General features: G+C 41.0%; 1 protein-coding gene across 10 annotated transcripts in view; it reads right to left on the minus strand.

The window, feature by feature from the left end:
• The window catches only part of TANC2 (tetratricopeptide repeat, ankyrin repeat and coiled-coil containing 2), a 252,991-nt gene that overhangs the window by 154,412 nt on the left and 76,072 nt on the right, over positions 1 to 22,507 (minus strand). For 7 of the 10 annotated variants that reach the window (XM_072886242.1, XM_072886243.1, XM_072886235.1 and 4 more), the window contains exon 4: positions 3,684 to 3,755. The exons of the other annotated variants lie outside the window; for them this stretch is intronic. In XM_072886242.1, coding sequence (XP_072742343.1) covers positions 3,684 to 3,755 — 72 coding nt within the window. The remainder of the gene's footprint in view (positions 1 to 3,683; positions 3,756 to 22,507) is intronic. 10 annotated transcript variants of the gene reach the window in all.

Consider the following 22,507-nt stretch of genomic DNA (forward strand, 5'->3'; position numbering starts at 1 on the left):
GCAAGGCAGCCGTGTGCCACCATGAGCCACCTACCATCAGCACTGCTTCATTACAGACATTGAGTCTGTGCTTATGGCCATCTCCAAAGCATTTGGGTCCTCTTCAGTCACACACACCAGCAGTACATTGGTGTGCTAAAATTACATTCCTCTCAATTTTGGTGTCCACAAAAGAGGTGTCTATACCCAAGCAAGCTGTCTAGAAGAGCTTCTAGAAGGCAGGGAGTTTAGGACAAGATTCATCTAATGACACGTTTTAGGGTTCTGCTTCAGGAAGAGAAGAATCCCAGCCCAGACACTCCACTGACTCCATCCATTACCTCTCCATGGACTGCGAAGGGAGTTGAGGGCGACGCCCAGCTCCACTGCACCCACCCATGTTCACCCAGCTGAGCACCGCCCTGGGGTCTCCCATCTGACACACATCTGAGCTACACACAACGACCACAGCTTCAGAGGCAGGAACACTGCCATTTCTCAGATCTCTTTCCATCGGACGTTACGCAGCACATCAGGCAGACAGGACAAATGAGGCATGTTGGAGACACGCACGTGCTCTCAAGAGCAAGCCCAAGTCTTGCACACACACAACACACGGGACAGTGCTACTGCTCAGCAGAGCTCGAAATCTCAAGTTTGATGATCCTGTTTCTAAGTTTTTTCGGCTAATCATCCAAAGGATGCAGTGGCTCTGTTACTGCAGTTGGGCATCACTTTTCCAGGAGGGCACAATTTGATAGCATGCTGCTAGTGTAGCAAAAAAAAAATTGACTTCTTCCAGCTGCGCATTGCCAATTGTAATTATTGGCTCCGTATATAGCTTACTTGACATAAGCTGATTGAGGACCTTGCTTTTTCTAGGGTTATTGCGAGCTAAACACCTCTGCTGACTCTGCAAGCCTATTCACAATCACCTGCGAGTGCCAGGAAAGGGAAACTGGCATCAGTGCCAAAATCGGCATTGGCATCGACAAAAATAAGCTACAATGTTTTTTCAAAATACATTTGGCGCCAGTCACGAAAAAAGATTTGCCAGCGTTGATTTTGATTCTTAAAAACAAAGTTCAAATTTCCTCAGGCTAGATTTTGGGGTTTGAGGGAACTGTAAACACTAGGCATCTTCTGCAACTTCAGGCCTGGGAAAGACCAAAAAGTCTGCGTGCATTTCACCGGTTATCATGGCGTAAGTTCACGGTATCTTTGACCAATCTTTACCTAAAACCAAGGGCAACTGGGGGCAGTATCTTACATAGATATAAAAGTAATGATATCTTTGCAAAGCTATCAGGAGTATTTTCCCTCTTAAAATTCAAATGCTTTACAATAAAACCAGTGAACTCACAAAATATCCACAACATATTATTTTCATGCCACAGATGTCAAAATTTCTCCCTCATCCCTGCCGGAGTAAACAAACACATGAACAAGGTAATTGAAACAGTCTTAAATTTGTTTCAGTCAGAAAGAATATTGGGTTTATCAAGCCCTCAAATCAGGGATCATTCACGGCTGAAATGGAACTTTGACAGTTCCATATATAAAATATATTTAAATAAAATGTTCCTGCAAAGTGCATTATTTGAACTAATGAACTATTTCTTGATGTTTCCCAAGATAATAAAGCTTTACAGACAGCTGTAATACTTGGACATCACACACGGCAACATGACAGTTTAAACACGAGTAAGATGACTGCCGCATTTCAGTTGGCTGGTTTAAGCATAATAAAACTCCTTAACCCATCACTATGAAAAATACATGTTAACATGCGCAGACAGATAGCAACTTACGGACACAGGACAGGGCAAAGTTAAAGATAATGCTTTTACGGAGCAAGGAGACTTCTTCTTCCACGCTGTAGAAAGCCTGTGTCTACAGTCACATCCAATGAGCCAAATGGAAATATTTAGCGCAGAAGCTTGTTTCCCCAAGAAGTTGGAAGTATTTTTTTACCTGTTTCCCCCTCTACTCCCTCTCATGCTGAAACTTCTTGCTAGCTACTTAGCTACTGCAATTCCTAGAGTCATACTTAGTGAGGCAAACAGATAGAGGTTGGTCATTGATTGGCAAGTAAGTATGTGCAAAAAAAGCCCCATGTCCTCTGCCCAAAACTGGTACTTTTCCACAGCAGCCGAGATGCTGAATAAGTAGGCTGAACCGTAACCTGAGAGAACAGAGCGTCTGAAACAAGTGTAGGGAAACCCAGCAGGCAGCTCCCATCAGCAGCTGCATCTGAGCCGCTGTACCTTGTAACAACAAACCAAGGGACAAAACCCTGGCAAACGAAAGGACATCACAGGGCCTAACGGCAGAGAAAGTGGGCAAGGCTCAGCCTTCAGAATTAACACAACAGCAACTTTATCCGAGCTAACAGCATCTGGAAGAGAGCAACCATTCCTTCCGTATTCTCGAAGCACAGAAATTCTACTTGTATGCAAGCTATCATGGGTACGTGCAGTTATAAATGTCCTTGTTCCTTCCTAATTTTATTTTAACCCTTCTATTTTAAAATACAAAAATTTGAAATAATAAATTTTACAATAGTAATAAAAAGATCCTATGTTAACAGAGCAGTTTCAGCTGGTGACGTTTCGCAGGGCTTCAGGGTTTTAACTCTAAATTCTGATCCCCCTAATTCTGATCGCAGGCTTCAATCACTTGCAATAATTTCGCCCAGGCAACACTGGAATACTGACAAAAAAGAACAACCTCTGGAGAAAATGTCTCCATAATAAGTTATTAGGACACCATGACAACAACAGACTTGAACCTAAATGAAAGGAAAATTACTGCAATCCCAAACAGAAAATAAGTCAACGCACATAGCACCTACTAGAGCCATGCTTCCAAAAAATGCTGCTTTGCCTCAAGAGCTGTGTGAAAATACCAGCATTTTCACAACTCTCACAAATGAGCAAATGCTAAAACTTTAAGTAAGCTACTTCAGAGGACACGTAAGCCAGCACAGATCTAAGAGCTGCTGCTGTCAGCGACAGAAATCCCCATTACACGGCTCTAGTGGTGGTTTTAACCACCAAGCCTATTGTGAACGATGGATACCGAACAAAAGAGTTCGTAGAAGCTTTATTTAAATAATATAAAAACTATTTTTACTACTCTTCCTAGGACCTTTTGCACTGTTCCCGTAGGATGAAACAAAACAAAGCGAAAGATGTAGCACGCGGCTGTTCAGCCCACAGGCAGGAAGGCACAGGTCCCCCCTCTATCACATCACAGGGCGTGGGGGAAGGACAGCATGGTCATTGAGAAGCAGACGGGTTCTCCCCTTTGCAATAAGGGGGAAGGCAAGCGGTCACCCAGCGGTCACCCAGCGGTCACCCAGGGGCCTGTTGATTTGCACTGGTATGTGCTGAAGACTTCTTACACCACCAACTCCAACGACTGCCCTTGCATAAAGCTCCGTCCCTCCGTCTGCAAAACGGAGGTGCCATACACTCTACAGGTACGCCTGCACTGTGCCATGAATTAGTCTAAACTCCTTCAAACTATACAAAGATAGTCTGTTTTGTGAATATTAGTAGTAAATGTGTAGCTATGTGCATAATAAGGATGGTTACAAAACTCTGTAAGATTACACAGTCTTATGAAAAACACAAAATGTATATATAACAGGTGAACAAATGAGAAACGAGTCACTGAGGCAGAACAACACTAAGGTTTACCTTGCCCAGATCGGCTCTGACGGGAGTCTACACTTGCCTGTCTTCGGTCTGGTGGCTCCTCGTTCCCTCCATCTGCATGAGAACCAAAACAGCAGAAGTAGAACATCATAGTGGACAGGTCAGGCAGACGCAGCTTTTCCTTGAGTACCATCACCTATCTTGTAGAACAGCAGAACAAAAGGTCCCTCTCGCAGACTGAAACTGGGCCAACTGCTGACTGACTCCGTTGCTATTCCTTCCAGTTTCTCCCCAGCTCACCGCAAATGAAATCTGTGAGGTCCTCAGGATATAAGTAGGCTTTTAATTTCTCCTACTGACCCCACAGACATTTGAATGAAATAGTAACCAAATTGTGCATCTTCAATTAGTTCCTTCACTTTGGACTGTTACGTCAAAATACAAAAAATATTAAGCACATTTGAAGAAAGAGATCCAGAAAAAAAGGAAAAAAAAAAAGGAAGAATATTCTTTGAAATTGTTTCCCTTTAAAATTGTTTGTCAGCTAAAAACCAGGAAGGCTGGGAAGAACAAAACCACTCATTATATCCTCTTGGAACTGTTTAGGAAAGCAGCTATAGTCAACAAATAACAAATCCATCTGGACAAATGTAGAGTGGGACATTGTGTACAATATTACACAATTAATTACACGCTGGTCTTCATCGATCAACTGACCAGATTAGAAACAATAGATGTGCACATCAATATAGATGCTTGAGTACACAGGGTTTATGCTAGCTGAAAGCAAAAAGCAGTCTAGCTATGCAGATTGTGAAAAAGCAAAACCAGGCATTTAAAATGCAGGATGTATTTCAGAGGTTATTACACCTTATGGCAGGGGAAGGGGAAGCTTTTAGAATCTTTAAAAATAGTTTTGAAAGAACTGAATTCTTAAGTAGCTGTTTAAAAACTCAATAGTTGATTTTAGCATTTATACTTCTTGATTATACTAAAAGCAGCTGCACTCTGATATGTTTATGTCTGTACATATCTATATATCCCCAAAGTTACTTGTTGGACAGGCCTGTTACGCCATAAAGTAATTCAACTTTATCAGCTCATATTACACGAGTTACATCTGTTACTCTGGCTTGAAAGGGAAGTTGTGTATTGGAGCACAACAGCAGAACTGATAAGGTGACCGAAAATTTAGGTCTACAGCCATGCCCCCAAAAAAGCAGGACTGCAGCCCAGGCTGTGGAGAGGTTTTTTGTTTCCTCTTCCCTTGGCAAAACGCTTCCAGCCCTCAGTTTCCCCAAAGCAATGATCAGGCACCTTGAATGGGTGCCAGCAACGCGATTTTCTGTCACCTTGGCATTTTTCCCTGGTCATACAACAGCTGCACAGAAAGGTCAGCATCCTAAAGCCAGCTAAACCACCTAAAAATCCCATATTTTCCATCAGCTGCTCATGCCCCGATAAGCCATCACAACTGCCAGGTGTCAAGGAGGCCACAGACCACGACATTTTCCCTGCTCACTTTTCTATTCTGGTTGCAAGAAGGATGTGACATTGCAAACAGGACTGCAATTTCAGCGTATTCAAGGAGCCTTTATTAGCCTGGAGATACCCTCTTGGGGTTAGTTACATTAAGTCTTCCTACAGTCCGGCTGGCATAAAAGAGTATTATTAATAGATCACTATCTCTGTATTTTTACTTGTAATACACAGTGTTGATTTTGAACTCTGCTTTGCATACAGATATAATCATCGTCACTAAAGGCCCCCCGGCTACGAGCCCACATGGACAACCTCTAAGTTATGAAGAAAACAAAAAACCTTTGAGTTCCAAACATAAATACACAATGACAGATAATTATAAGGATTGAAAGCTTCAAAAGACGAGGATTACAAAAAGGAAGTCACAGGAGTAAAACCCTCTATTTATGAAAAGCCACATAATCATCATCAAAAGACAAACTTTTTTTTTTTTTTTTTTTTTTTTTTTTGGCATAGTTATGGTGAGTGATGCTAAACGAACACCTTGCCAGGACAGCCCAGCTAATCTGCAGGCAGATCCTGGCAAGCCTCTCCCCCCGGTACGGAGCTGGCAAGAAGCGGGATGCATTTTGATGGAGGTGGACTCCTAACAGAGGAGATGCTGCAGGATGTGACCTTGCAGGAGACCACACGTGCAAAGGTCCGGTTACGTGGCAGAGAAGGACCACACGGCCCCATCCTGCTGTGGGAATAACCCAGGAGGTCCCCATGGACAGGGAGATACAACACAGTTGGGTTAAATTACATTTAAAAAACCCTCTGAAATAAGACTTCAAGATCTAATGCAATTTTTGTTTTTAAAACTATGGTGAAACAAAGGAACGTTTGGTGACATGAAACTGGTTTGTAAGTTTTTCTTGAATTCATAGAGTAACTTTTTCCATAGTGCTTTGCAGTAAGATTCAGACAACAGCTTAACTCTCATTTCAGTTAAACTTTTGAACACCAAAGGCAGCTAATATTTCATTATGTTAATAATACCATTTCACTATCATAAACAGATGTTCCAAATTAACTTTAAAATGCCCTTATTCTAATTAATCTCAAAGAGCTACATAATACCCAAAAACTCTAATATATGCCTGACAGAGATGGAAAAGTTTTGAAAGTTAGGAAAAAAATTAATAAAGGACTTTAAGGACTAAATTGGGCTTAAAACATAATAGCATAGTAAGGATGCCTGACCTCTCCAGTCAATAGTGCTGGATGGGATGAATTCTGGAGATGAAGGAACAGACCAAGTATGAACCCGTGCTCACTCCAATTATTTTTTTTTCCATATAACGGGGGTCTTTTAAAAACACACGTTGCCCTCATAGCCTCAGCATGGTTTTGCTTTAGTTCAGCCCCATTCCCACTCCTGCAGATCTCCTAAGGTCCTCCCTCCTCACCCAGCTGGGTTTATACTCCCCCCTGCTTCAGACCTGCTTGTTTCAGGCAAATGTGACCTGACACCATTCCCCTACCCGCCCGCATCCAGAAGATTAGTGAAAAATAAAACATCTTTCACTGGGGACCTGGGAGTACTCTCAGCAACAGGAGCCATCACCGGGTGGGGGACTGGAGACTGTGAGAACAGGAAAGCACCTCTTGCTTTCATGACATGAGATGCAACAGGGAAACCAGGGTACCACAACATCAGCCTGCACTTTAGCACTGCTGGTTCGCAGCTCTTCCAAAATTTGGTCCTCCCATTAACAGGAGCAACAAGGTTGTTCCTTGACACCATTTTTGGTAGGGAGGAAACGCAAGCTGCTGTTTGGAAGACAGAAGGCTTTTACCCAATAGCTTTGCCAGGAATCTAAACCCTACTTTGATTTTCTACAATGGAATAAATCTAAGAGACAAACATGTTCTTTATTTTCAAAGAAAAAAAAAACTGTTAGCTTTTAGCCCAAAATGAGTAGGTTTGGGTATCTGGGAAGTCAGTTTCCCTACCAAAGCGAAGCAGGTATTTTCTGAGTGTGGTACATTTACAAAATACAATGATGGGAGCTTAAAGAGATACGATACCAACCCACCAGTGGCAGTACTGCTGGATACTTCATGCCTAAGTAGGAATTAGTGTATTTAAGATCACTTGGAAGGATAGGATCTCTCCTGTACAGTCACTTGGACATACAAAAACAGTACTCCTGCTTTGAGAACAAGCATTAACCACGGTAGCAGAGCTGATGGCCTGCAGACCCAGTGGTCCCACTCTCCAACGCTCTTCAACACTCAACAGGGGGATGCAAAATGGTGACAACTCGTTGCCAAATCCATTAGGTTTGAGAACGGGAACGGCTGCACAGGATTCAGAGTCTGGTAGAGATTTCCGAGGCAATTTGCAAGTTACACAATATATTAAAGGGGAGAGAAAGATCACACTAAATTAACTTCCCAAATCAATTTAGGGGGGTGGGAAAGGAAAAAATACATCTGATGACTCGGCATATATTATGTCTTTCGTTGGCATGCAGTTACACTCACCCGTTGCTGCTGCATTTGGTGCAGTTGCAGCAACGGCTGTAGCTTGGGTGAAGCACAGCATAATCTAATGGGCATTCTCAAAACCATTCAGTGGCTTTTAATGAGAAATATTTTGAGAACATTGTGCATAGCCGGTGTAAAGCTGTCCCTCACAAATGTACAGACGTGCATGTGCGTTCACACTTAATGTGCATAAATAAAACCACAGGTTCACTGTATTAACCTAAGACAGCCTGACAGGCTAGGGGCTGCTTCGGGAAGCCCCTTACCCTCTACCCTGTGGACCACCAACCCTTTTCATCTGCCATGCCCTGTATATTCCAGTAAAAGCAGCAGAAACCATGGACCTCCCGCAGGCAGATCCAGGCAGTACGGATCCTCCAGGGCAAGAGTGGGCACCTTCTCCCTCGCAGGCAGGAATTGTGAAATGATCAATACTTGCAATAAAATATAAAAAACCCAAACAAATCAATACCAGGTAGTGGGGAAGGCTGGTACCTGCAGAATTTAAAATGTATGGTGAAAAGGCAGAGGACTGCAGGAAGATAAGGAACAGCCTGCAGAGAAGAGCTGAAGGACTGAACTATTTAATTTTTTCCTCTCTTTGCTACAAATCAAAATTTTGAGCACACTCATTCCCTGTAGTGGAGGAGCAAGGTTACTGGGGAACAATACCATAGATAATTAAATAGTTATCTTAATATACATGTTAAAAAAGGGGCAAATTACTGTTGCTAAGGGAACACTAATTCTCATGTTTTCAAACTTCCGAGCGCTCGAGTTTACAGCCTTGATAGTGCTCACCCCCGTGTGCATATCAGGACTCTGGTTCCAACAATACTGTTCGTTATTTTATTTATGCATGATTTTAGGTAGTTGTTAGTATTTGCTTTAGCAATACCTATTCTTTATAGGCATGACCTACTGTTTGGGCAATAGTTTGCAGACAGTATCACTCATGGAAGTGCGATCAACACAGTTGCTGTAACGATTGTCAACATGGTGAAACACCACAGTTATTGACAAAGCCTCAGACACAACATCTAAAGGAGGTCACCAAAAGCAAATCGGTTGTGAAGGCATTGCTAGAAGACAGAGATATCTGTGTTAATTTAAAATAAAAATCGGAACAGACCGAGGTAAACCTGGTTAAGGAGCTTCTACAGAAGGTGCCATGAGAAACAGAAAATTGTTATTTTTTGCAAATGTCCCAAGGGAAATGAATGACATAGTAAAATATTGACTCAGTAATCCATATTCTCTTGTATCTAGCAATGAGAGAAAGGAAAACTTTGTTTTTGTTTTTTTTTAAATATACCTGTGTTAAGGAAGTCCACTAAGATTTACACATGAGTTTAATTTCCTAAAGATGCAGTCTCATCAGCATCTAACATCCCTCCAGCTGCACTAGACAGGACCTGGGGTCAGAAATCCAGAGAGAGCCGTCCGAGTGGCTGATGATGTAGCAAGCATACAGCAAACAAGTAATAGCTATTAATTCTTTCTCTCAACTACAAAGGGATTAAGTAATCTCAACACAATCATGTTTAGTAACAGCTTCAGAAAAGCAGTCCCTCCTGCTATAAATGGGTCTGAGAAACGCCTGCTTCTCATCCTTCCTCGCCTGCTTGTCTCCCCCTGTCTATTCTACCAGCTCTCCATTTAAAACCAATGACACAACGAATCCTCCCCAATGCACCGAGCAACTGTATTCTTTGAACGGACCTCTCCCGAAGGGAGAAGAAAATCCTAAGGGTTTCAGCAATCCCACCAAATAAATCCACCGCACAAAGCACTGCATCACAATTAGTAAGACTGGTCTGCAAATACAAGCAAGATGCATCTGCAACCATGCGATCTGTTGTCAGCACACAAGACAGCACCTTCAGCATCACCTCGCTGCCAGGTGTTCACATTAAAGGCAAAGACAGCAAGTTTTAAATAAAATAAAGTGCCAGCAGCCGATATTCCTGTTCCCCTATTTAATTAAAACAGTGTCTAAAACACACAACGTGACTAAATGTCTTCCCAGTTCTTTTATCTGACAAAGCAATTTTTAACGCAGAAAAATAAAAGGGTGGGTCAGCCTGCTTTACGCATGCTGGGAAATCTGCTGCAAGAACTGACTGCATTAGATGTGCCGTTGCTCTAACAGCAACTGACAGAGCGTGCTCCGCTGTAATAGCTTATAAATCAATACTTTAAATCTGCACCGTATCAAAATTGTATTTGGAAAACACAGAAGACTCACACAAAGCCAGTCCAGCAGTTAGAAACTGATCTGATTCCAGCCCAGCCTGGCATCCCTGCAGAAGGAAAGGTCTGCCTTGTGCACGGCATAACACAAGGCGATGTGGCTCCCAACTGCCATGGTGCTCCCAAAACACATATGCATGGAGGAAAAAAAGAATAAAAATCAAACTGCCAGAGGGGACGAAAGCACGTCAGATCGAAGCGTGCGGTGACGGCAGCCGGACGGGTCCCAGGACCTCAGGGCATCGCTGCTGCGGAGGGAGCGCTGGGTCCCGTCCCCGGAGCCCGCAGCGGCTCAGCCCAGCGTAGGAGAGGTAGTTGCAAATCTTGCTCTCAGCAATCCCGATGGATTCCAGCCAGGCTAAGGAATGACATGTGCCAAACGCAACCGCCTGCTGTCCTCCCGGGGGTGAGCTGTGCCTGGAAAGAGGCAAAGCGTACCCGAACGGAGCAAGAGGGGAGAAGGAACTGACACTGGTGCTTAAAAGCATCATTTTAATCAAAAAATCTTCCTAGTTATTTATTTGTGAGGGGGTCTTCTGCTTCAGAAAACAAATATAAAAATTATTATTGTGCTAAAATTAGTATTATTTAAATTAGTGTTATTAGGATTAGTATTATACCTTAAAAATTCAGAACTACATTAATTTACTAACAGAATTAAGTATCTACCCCCACCAAAACAACTCCCCAGTGGGAGGGCTGGGGTGCACGGGGGTGTGTGGTTGTGGGTGCTGGGGGTGGAAGATCTTTACTGATGGCACTATAGGACAGAGCTGGGTTATTAATCGCCGTATCATTAAAAAAGAGCTCCCCAAACACTTTCCAACATGCCGACTCCCTTATGAACAGCTCCGATAATTCACACAAGTCATAGAAGACATACAAGGCATACTATTTGTGTAGAATTCTTTTTCTTCAATTAATGTTAATTTATTCTATGTTATAATAGATAAATACAATGTAATGTTATAATAAAGAATGTTATTTAAACTAATTCTAATTCCTAGACTTTTACACACACCAGACGAACACACCTTCATTCAGTGGCCAAGAGCACACACCAAAAGCAGGTATTTTGCAGAGGTAAGCTGAGCAGTGAAATTTCAAAATGTCCAAAAGGAAAAAGCCCACCTCAGTTACATCACTGTCCTCATACCAAAAAAACCAAAACCAACCAAACAAACAAAAGAAAACCCCACAAAAAACCCCAAACAATAAAAGCTTTTCAGCTGTGTACAGTTTATAATGCAAAGCAATGGGAGATGGAAGTTGCAGAAATGTTTTCATAAATATAATATTACATTTGGTAATTGTTAATCCATGGGTCATCAAAAGACTTCCTTTTTTGCAAACAAAATGCTAGTATTTAAGAAAATGGAAATGCCAGGCTGTGTTTTGAAATACTTTAGCTGAAGTAGAAAATTAACATCTATTTAATACAGATAAGGGGGTTTGCCTCATTATATGTTAAATATAGTCCCACTGGACACAGGAGCAGTAAGCAAATGAGGAGTCAGTACGGCCATAAGGTATGCGCTGACTCCAATTGAGTCCGTGGTTTGAAAATAACCTTGCCTATTATAAAATGTTCAAATTTATGAACAAATTATTTCTGGAGTCATGGCTATAACAGGGCATGATGGAGCTCAGAAACCCTGCATTATTGCCACTTTGTTAATACACCTAAAGACCAGAACATGAGTACACATGCTGGCTTGGTTATTCCATTAAAGCTTATGAAATTACATTACAGATTTTATCCATAACTATAAAAAGATGTGCACACTTTATACCTCGTGCACTTTAAAATGGCATTAATAAGTACATTATCTAAATTTATAAACAAAGGCCAGCTACCCTCAGTACCTGCATTGTATCCGAGCTCATTAAGGAACAATCTCAAGAACAGAAAGCAACCTGTAGTGAAAAAAACGTTTTTTAATTTGCCAAATAGCTCTGAGAAAGGGCAAAAGCAGATGTACGGGGACTCTGAATAGCCAAGGTGAACACAAAAGATCACCCAGAAGTCAATCTACCCCGGTCACCTCCTAATCTCAAGATTGGTTGTTCAAAAATGCATATTGGAAGCATGCACTTTCACACTGAACATTTCAGTGATTTCTTTTTATTTTTATCCATAACCTTTTTACTAAGAAAAGTCTGAAACATTCATGATCTTTTAGATAGAATAAAACTTAAAATTCACCACAGTTCTTAGTTTCTCTAACGTAGACATTCCTAAATGGACCAAATACATACTGTAGTAATTCTCCTTTAAAAAAGCATATTTGTTCAAAAACAGGACCAAGAAAAAAAGATAGGATGCAAGCTCAATATAAAATTAGATTAGCAAAGTTAATTTTCAAAAGAACTGGATTTGTTCAGACTCCTCATGTCCCATTCACTGTCAGTGAGATTTGGGTTAAACCACATCAGTGCCTCTAAAAATTCAGCCAAATAAGCCATCTAAGTTCAGCGCATTTTAGCTGAGTAATTTTGTTTAGATTTACTGTTCAAATTTTCAGTACTTGTCCCCAAAACTGTTTCGATGAACAATCTTTCAATCTAGGTACTAAAAGGGATAGAAGTAGCCTCACTTGTTCACTATTTTAATCATTTAAATAAATGTAAAGCTGGTCTTTTTGGAAACGACATAAAAGTTAATGGGGCAGTGTAGGAAGTAATCAGCTGAATGTAATGTTTACTGTCACTGAATCAGAAAGGTACTAATTTGCAGCAATCTACGTGCATCAACTTATAATTATTTTTCTGAAATTATGTTTCAAGCTCCTATGGGGGCAATAGAGAATCACCCGGGATGAGCAGATAAAAGAGCCACGGTTACAACTTTCAGACAGGAGAAAAATAAGCAGCACTCGCCTCTTCAGAAGTCATTGTAAGGAAACACAAACGTGGATACAAGAGATGGAATTTTATCCACCCACTCAATAAAGGCTGAGGAACTGCGACGGATGGCTTGGAGAAAGCCGATCAAACCACCAGAGTCAGAAGTAACTCCACTGACGTGGGATTAAATGTAAGCATTATTTATTTTACAAGACAAGACAATAAATAGATTTAATAATTGGACATAATATTGATTTGATGGTAGAAAATATGTTTTTCTCAGAATTTGTGAGCAAATACTCAAAATAGTATTTTGTTAATTGTTTGGGAAGAAATGTAAAATTTATCCTTACACACATGAGATGGAAAACAGTCAATGCTAAGACATTTATTTCAGACAAAATATTTGCTTTGCTATCAAAATCAGAGGACCTGGTAACTCACTCAGAGAACCATCCAGCAAAATAATCTTACTGCATCATTTTGCATTTTACTTCTAACTTATATTTTTGTTGTGACAAGTAGATGAAGACTTTTTGTTAATAAACCATGACACTCAGAATATAAATGAGGTTAACAGGTAAATGAGGTATGTTGCCTCCACAGACTGTTAACCTGGACCTTCTTTCCCCTGAATTTTTCTTTCTTAAAAGCAAACTGCACCACCACCGCTGCCCAGGCAATTTCTCTAAGCCCAAGGGGTCTTTCCCAAGCATTTCTCTTTCACAAATGACAGGCTCTTCATTAGCAAATCAGCATTATATCATACAACAAAAAATGTAACTCCAACCTGAGGAAAACACCTTGGAATGCAAACTTCCAACATCTGCAGCGCAGACAACTCATGCTGGAAAACTGGTACAGAAAGAAACCGTTTCAACCAAGATGTCAACACACATGCCCTGTTCCTTGCTGCTGCTGCTCTTGACTGAGTAGGCAGTTTGATCCACAGCAGGGTATTTTCCTCTAACATACTAGAATTTGTAGCTTGGTGGTTACCGAGTATTATCTTACAAGAAACTTTGTTAAAGATGCCCATAATTAGGTATTTGGGAAGAACTAGCCAGTTGGTGAAGTCACTCTGAAGTAGTTAACAGCTGGAGTCTGCGTCAACCCTACTGAAGCACAGAGAGAAGAGAGATGGGACCATCCCTTCGCCCTTCCTCCTCTCCAAAGTACAGCTTCTCACTGCTGTGACTACCCCTATGTTATTTCAGCCATGGTGAAATGGAAACCCATCTTCATAACTGCTTGGAGGAGGAGAAAGCACAGCCCCTCCAGGTGCCCTGCTCTCAGCCTCCCAGCAGCACTGTTTCTCCCCAAGCCTTGCCACCTCCCGTGGACGTCACCAGCTGCTCCGGCACGCACATGGGCTCTCTCCCACTCTGCTCAAATGTGCCTCAGGCTTTCTCCAACTCATCATAAATGTGCCTCAGACACAATGCCCAGAGGACCTTCCACAGCGGGGAAACAACTTCAATTATCCTTATTCAGTAACCCAGGAGCTCCTATGAGGCATAATCTAGAGCTAAAAGTTAAACAGGAAGATAGGAAAACAAACATGTTTTCATTTACATTAAAGCACGAATTGTTTGCTTTCTTGCAGTGCAACAAGATACCATTCTAGCCATTTGAAAGATGTGGTCTCCTGTATTTTGGGATTAGGAGGTCTTACTTTCAAACTGAAGTAGCATAGAACTGAACCTGGTGTTAGCACACACAAGCAGAACGAGTCATGAGTTGTCACACCTTCCAATCTGAATAGACGTAATACCTAAACGTGTAACAGAGGGGAAAAAAGAGGTAGGAAAACAGAAAAATAACCAGAATATTTCAAAGGCAATCAAAGAACAACTCTACAGACAGTTCAGTCATTCATTTTTTAAAACTCGTTACAAGGTGGGAAAACCCTTTGTTCCATCTGTGAGAGCTTTCGGTGTCTGGTGGGGAAGCGTACGCATGTTGGCGCCGAGGGAAGGGGATAAGAGCGAAGGAGGATCAGCAATGACTGACTTCCAAATTCCCTCCTTGTCATCACTGACTCAACATGCTTTTGCTCTCCATCTGTAAATTATAAAATACTTGTATACTCTAATAAGGCTGTCTGGGACCTTTAGCAACCACAAGCATTTTCAGCTTCAAATAAAAAGCATGACAGATATACTAATTATTCCAATTGACTGAATATGTTAAAATGTAATTAACTGAAAACAATTAACACTATATACAACATATGCTTTTCTTAACAGCTACAATAAGAGACACCTATCTTGTAGGGCAAATTTTGTCTTTGCATTTGTGCGTGTTCCTCTAATTAAAAGTTCAAACAGCATTTTTAGAACGGCTTAGTGGTCAACTGTCCTAAAATTAGTTGAGAAATTGGTACAAGTGACCGAAGCTCAAAATAGGTCATTCTGATGACAGGCAGTCTGCTGCTGGCACACAGCAGTCCCTGAATGATGACAGAAAGACAGAAAGAGTACAGTGAAAGGGATTTATTACGGATTCAAAGCCCTATTTCATAGGAAAAAGGCTCCGAAATCCCCCAAACCCATAACCGACACGTTGAAAATACCATTTTGGCCATGGTTGAACTGATGGGAATCCAAATGCCATCCAAGCTCTTTCCCTGGGAATTAACCAGAGCACTGTACCCATCCAGACCAGGTGATGCTCCCCACATGCCACTGTTGTACAGCACCTGGAGACAGAAGGCAGTAACTGCATGGGAAACGCAAATCCGCGCACACACCGGCACAGGCATGGGAATGCTTCACGCGACGAAGTCGGCTCCTGCTGTTGCCTCCGAGATGCTCCGCTCAGCTGCTGCCCTACCTCCCTAGGAAAGCACAAGCACAGCCTACCAAAATCCCAAGCAAAATATTTCAAGTACTTGCCAAGGTTTAAGTTAATCCTGTTTTAGAACTCAAAACATTTTTTCTTATATCAGCTAATACACCGTATTTTATGGTTGGAACTGCTATGGCCAATGTGTCCTCCCTACACCTTTAATTAGCTTCATAGCTACCACATTGTTAATTTTTCCATACAAGCATAAGGAAGCACTGCTGCTAACGCTCCTCTAAGTGATTTTCCCAAGATCACTGAGTAACTCAATGACAGCCAGCAGTGCTGGTTCAGACTGCAAGTCCCTGCTTTCACCTGTGGACTGCAACGCTTTGCCTACCCAGATGTACTTAATTCAATTACCTTGGTCAACTGTATTGATTCATCTATGACTTACTACAGGAAATTGATTTTTGGCAGAGCGTACCAGCGCTTTTGTATTAGGATTTGTCACAATTAACATGCAGTTTCAAACAGAGGTCTTCCAGCTTTAAGTGTGCATGTGATAATCACAGTAGTATTGTCACCGTTAAACATACTTGGACAGGTTGGTATGAAAACCGTTATCACGCTCCAAACAACGATGTGTCTTTTAGTACTGAAGAAAGTGATTTAACTACTGTCTGAGCCCGAATGTGCTAGCGAAATTACAGTAAGATAACTAAGGAAAAAGAAAAAGGAAATCAAAACAAAAAATCCCATCTGAAAACCTTGTATTTCTTAGCATTTCATTGTTTTCTCAAACAGATGTGACACTGGAGTATTATTTTCCATCATCAGCTCTTGTTGCATTCTGCATTCTCATACTGCAGCTGACTGAATTCTTCCATTCCATTTCCAGTGAATGCACTACCAATGTTTTTAGAAACCCATTACAACATCTTATCAAAGGTATTTCCACCAAAAGCGACCACAATCCTTCTTGCAGTCTTGTTACCTCCTGGAATCCAAATAACTAAATTTTAAAAGTTATGCTTAAACATAGCATACTACTGAAGTGGTAAGAATGCAACCCGAACACCCCAGGAACCATCTTTCTTATGGCTCCTGTGGCTCTATACTGCAACAGAAAAAACTTCACAGATGTACACAGTCACAATTTATGGCCTTTGATCATAAATACCACTCTCTCTCCTACTTAAGGCAATTATACAGTAAAATATAAAAAAGAGGCTAACAGTTCTATTTAGTTGGAAGAGTGAGTAATTATTTCTAAAAATTATTTTCCAGATACTACTCAAGCAGCAGTAGTACTATATATACATACACATTTACAAATAAGGACAGACAGGGTTTTAAAGAAATTAAGTATTCAGGAAATTCTGCCTGAAAGATAAAATGGAAAAGGAAAAGCAATACACAGATATGTAGTATCACTTTGTACCAGTACCAGATTTCCTACCCATTGAACTATTTCTAGATATTCCTACACTAATTTTAGATGGCACTTTACAACACCGCACAGTCTAAAGTTACACAGCAATCCCTGCACCACTACGAACAGCTCGTCTCAAGGATTGCACAATGCTGAATTTAGCCAGGAACAATAAAAAAGGGTCTGAAAAAGGAAATGGAGGAACAGCAAAGCATTAGTACATCATCTCTGGTTGTCCAGGAATGAGTTTACCCATGGCAAGGGCTGCCATGTCAGTCTGTCACTGCAGCACCAGCCTAAGCCAGCTGCTGTTGAGTTGTACACAGTATCATAAACTGCTTTGCAGAGACCAGACATAAATCTCTCTAATTAATACAATTATAGAAGCTCTTCATAGTAATTTTTTTTTTGATTTATCAACCAGGAGGTACAATCAATCTAGAATGAGCACATTATACATGATCGCTTATAAACTTTTTTTGCCAATTAAAATGATGTTGTGGATTACTCACATCTGAGAAGGTAAGAATACATTCCCTTCTCCTCCATCATTTTTAAAGGAGAATGAAATAGTCACAGACAAGGGCAAAAAGCTGCTAGAGTGAAAGAAAACAATTTTAGAAACAAACAACTTCTCTTGCATCAATATTCCAGCAAATCTTGCTACATAAGCTATCCATTTGAAAGAGCATTTTGTGAAGTAAGAAACCCACTCCTCAAAGAAATGCAAGTCATGAGCACAGATCGATAACCAACCTGGCATCTAAAGGAGACGGAGGTTTACCCTGATCATATAATGCTATCAATACATACAGCAACAAAAAAATTCCCTTCTCAAATAGAGAGAAGATAAAAAACTACAAATAAAGATTCTTACAGATAGAAAATGTAATCAGAAATATTAAGAAGTTATTTATATGGGAAATAATCAATAGCCTAAATGCAAAATGTTTTTAAATGACTTAAAGCAAAATTAACTCCCTTATGGTAAACATCCTGCCATTTTTCTTGTAAAAAAAAAAAAAATTAAAAAATTGGTTAAAACAGTCTGATGCTTTGTTTTCACATGTGCCGCCTGTATCTTACCACCACAGAAGCAAGCATCTGACAACAGCAGATGGTACAAAATTCAAACCCAGAATCCATGTCAGAGGTTAGTTAAAACCTTACAGCGTCAGGAAACTTTGCAGGGAAAAGACAGGAGAAGCAAGAAATCACATGGCTGGGGTGCCACTCCAGCAGGCAACAGGGATAGGAATCATGAACAAACTTCTTTTGCAGAAAGCTTATGAGCAAAATTTACTTCATCAGACTATAGGCAACATGGCAAAACCATCAAATTTCCAAAACGTGGGCTGAGCTTTCACATGAAAAACAAGACTTGGAGTCAAGAGATGGCACCGGACAACCCAGAACCATCAGCCATGGGGCGTTTTGCTGCATTTGCTTCTTTTCCATACAAACATCCTCTCCCCCTGGAGAAACGCAGGCAACGCCACCCCAGTAACTTGTCACACCCCCAGATACAGAAAACCCTGGAGAACAGCGTTACGCTTCTACAGAGAAGACTGGCAAACATGCAGGAGTCTTTTAGGTGAAATTATGATCTACCAACCAACGCCTGAATATCCAAGGACTGGTGGGTCCTGAACATCCAAGGACTGGTGGGTCCTCTGAGGCTCATTCAACAGCAATTCAGCAATGCACAGGTTTTCCTGCATGGGCCTCAATCTTGATAACCCTGTTGCCTTCATACAGTGAAGTTAGTTAGCTGGGACTTCACATTCCCATTAATAACAGAAGACCATGACCTATAACCGGAGATGCATTTCTGTGGGTAAAGCTGCCCGCGTGTCTCAGTGGCTGCTGCAGAAACTCCTCCTGCTCCTTCACACCGGGTTTGCGGTTACAGGCAGGATTTGGCAAGGAAAGGAATGTTAATCCAAGGATTTCATCTGGGAGAACTTTGTTAGGCTAAGTAATTTCCACGTTCTCCTCCAAGTGATCTCCATACATTTACATGCAGAGAGGGACTTGGAGGAAAACCCTCGCAGCCCACAAGCAGAGCACAGACCCCTCCCTGAGCACCGAAGACCCAGCACAGCCCCAACACATCCACCATCAAACGGGGCACGTCTCGAGCACAGCGTGATGTGAAGCCGCAAGAACAACTTCAAAACAGGAGTGAGCCTGGCCGAGGAGACCCACTTTCAATGCTAAAAGTGAGATTAAATATCAGAGTGGAAACCCACCGGACTGTGGTCCCCCTGCAGACAGGGCCCCAGCAGCCCCCTCTGCTTTGCTGTGCTGCACATGGACCATTTAACCTCATCTTACTTTTTGGCTAACGTTTTTTTTTTTTTCTTCTTTATCCTAGCCAGCTTTTCTTTCAGTATGACTATATCAGTTATAGGGTGTAATTTTTCACTAGAATAATTGTGTTGATAACCTTTTGAAGATATTCCCCTTTCGTAGGTATAGACATCCTTGCCAGCACCGCTCCATTTACTGCTGTGAAGCCAAGCTGGTTTCACTTGGAAAAGTACTGAGATAATCCAAATAATTAAGTTTAGGATTTAAACTAAATTGAGACCACGTGCACAGATATATTTCACTTGTGTATTGATTTGTATTGTTAAAAACGCTTGTAATCTTCCCTGGGACCAGACTCAGCAGTGACTTTACATTCAGTTCATCTGTCTTTGCTATCACTACTTAATCAGCTGTTTCCCTCATGCTGCCCCAATACCTGGATGAGGTGTAAATTATCTGCTAAAAAAAATGTTTATACTTATCTTCGTTTTGCTTGGCAATTTAAAACTGAGACTGTTGAGCATTTAATTTAATGAGGCCAAGTTTTGCATAGCATTACATTATGTAAAATAATTACACTTTAAAAATTACTACTATACAGAAGATTATGGAGAAACCTGTTAGTGCTAAAATTATTCTATTTATGTAGACAAACTTTGAAGTTTATTAATGAAAGTTTGCAGTGAAACAGCTGTTCTGCTGATTAAATAAATTATGACTAAGTTTTCGTGTTAGCTTCCTTGAGCAGGCAGCTATCAAAAAGCTAGAACAGACTCATTGGATAAAACTCGTGAAATGCAGAAAGATGTGCAGCATATTGCATAAACATGTAAAATTATAAGCAGGATTCAAACCATCCATTATTTTAAGTGGCTTTCAGACTTTAAAAAGAAGATTATTATTTGTTTGGAGATGCAGATGACAAATTCTGAAGAATTCCTAACACTGACCTGTCTTAAAGTGACCTACAGATGTCAGGTAAGAGAATATTTAATGATATTTGACTTATCGGAAAATTTAAATGAGCAAGCGAATTAGGAATGCACAAAAAACTGTCCTTGATTAATTTAAAGGAGAGCTAGTTTCTCAGCTTTGTACCCCATTTCCAAATTCACAGTAGGTCACAAGTGGAGAAGACAAAGGAAAAAAAGAAAGAAAAAAAAAAACAGCTGTCCTAATTTATGTCTCATGCTCCAAAAAAAGCTCCATACATGGCAGCAGTGTTGAAGGCAGGAGGACAGTATCAGCCGCTCCCTGGGCCGTGGGCATTATCACCCATTAGCACAGAGAGCTGTAAGCCGTCAGCCAACGCTGTAAGGTCAAGAGAAAAAAATGTAAATGTCTCAAGATGGGCTGATGCACATTTAAGCTTAGCTTAGTCATAAAGATGAAACAAGATTTGATACAGCAGTAATAAACTTGAAAGGTTTCCAGCAAAGATGGAGCAGAAATCAAAAGGAGGGAAACTTAACCTGAATACATAATGATCAAATCATATGTCAAAGTATTTCGGCTTTATGGGCAGGTACAAATTCATCTGATTATCTAATTCTTTCCAGGCTTTCACCGATCCAGCTTCTTTAAAAGAAAAAACACGTAATAACTGAAGTGCTTTGCACATTGTAATAGAAACATTAGGAAACACTGTACCTTATTTTCCCAGATCTAGAGAGAGCTACAAAGCTAATGCAAACAAATATTTGCTTTCTGAGAGGCAATTTTCAAGCCTCTCGGAAACAGAGGGCACAGCAGCCTTCAGCAAGAAGCCAGCCCATGCACCTAGCACGTTAAGATCAGGCAAGACATTTTCCACAAGAGTTTTTCCTCATAGACAACTGAGTGATAATTTATATGTATATACATAGACACATATTGCTGTTTTTCTACTTGAGAATTATTTATCTTTTAAAATAAGATTAATGTTAAAATCCAGGAAGGCCCATGAGATGATCTAGCCTGACTTCCTGCAGCGTAGAAGCCACATATTTTCATTCATGTATGTTTGACTGAAGCTATCTGCTCCTCTGCTGCCAAAAAAATCACTTCCATTCAGATAGCGTCAATGATTATTCATCCTGTTCAAGCACTGTGCCTTTCTTCTTCATTTCCAGTTCTCATTTCAGTTCGTGCTATATGCTGCATATCCCTGTATTGGATTGAGTGGCTTTATGGTACCCATATTTTCACCAAAGTATTGTACAGCACAGTTAAGTCAGCTCCCCCCTTTCTGATAACCTTCCCACCCAAAACTCCTGATCTTCCAGGGTGTGACGTTTCATTCCCTACACCCTGCAGCCCATTGGGGCTTTCTGTATTCTCCCTAATTTTGCAGTGCCTTTTCTGAAATGATGACATCAGCACTGACTGTAGCGCAGCACTACTGACCTCGCCAATGTCTTGCATAAAAAAAACAAACCACACTTTCTCACTCATCCTACTTAAGAATTTATTGCACATATACTCGTATACTTCATTAGCCCTTTCTGTCACAGTATCTAACTGGAAACGTGACCTTTTCACCACCACTGTCGTCCAAGACATTATTTTCTCATTTGCAAGTATATGTATGCATGCTTGTGTACATGACCTCAAATCCGATTAGCCACTATTAATTATCCCACTGATAGTATGATCAAACGACTTGCACCCCCCTGTTCCCAACTTACCTTCCCTTTCACTCAGCACTCTGAGTCTTTGAAAATTGTGAATTTTATCAAAATCAAATCCATACGCGACCCCAGCAAAAACACTGCATGTGATAATCAGTCAGGCTTTGCATTCTGACTTCCGGAGATTTGTTTAAATTCAGACCGCATGTAAGACCATTTGAAATATCTTTTTAAATAAAACTTAAAGCCCAAAACTCTTCCACCAACAAAAATCCCACAGCCCGTGCATTTACGGACAACTACAAACCCATCCGTTTTCGGAGGCGTTTTACGTCGAGGTGCTTTATGCGACTGGCAGGAGCTGCTACTGAACTGCCTTTTCCTACGGCTCCCAGCTCCCATGTTGCAGCACGTTAAGGACAGAGTCTGGCACTTACAAGGAACGTGCAAAAGTCAAAAGTGGAGGAAAGTGAAAGAATTTAGCTGTAAACTGTTAACAAGTTGCACTACTTTGATCATTTGAATGCAACTGTATACACGAAGAAAAGCAGGCAGGCATAGCATCATCCCCCATTTCCCTCCTCATGCATGCTGCTTTACTGGGG

The sequence above is a fragment of the Ciconia boyciana genome, chromosome 22, assembly GCF_034638445.1.
Source record: "Ciconia boyciana chromosome 22, ASM3463844v1, whole genome shotgun sequence".
NCBI classification, from domain to species: domain Eukaryota; kingdom Metazoa; phylum Chordata; class Aves; order Ciconiiformes; family Ciconiidae; genus Ciconia; species Ciconia boyciana.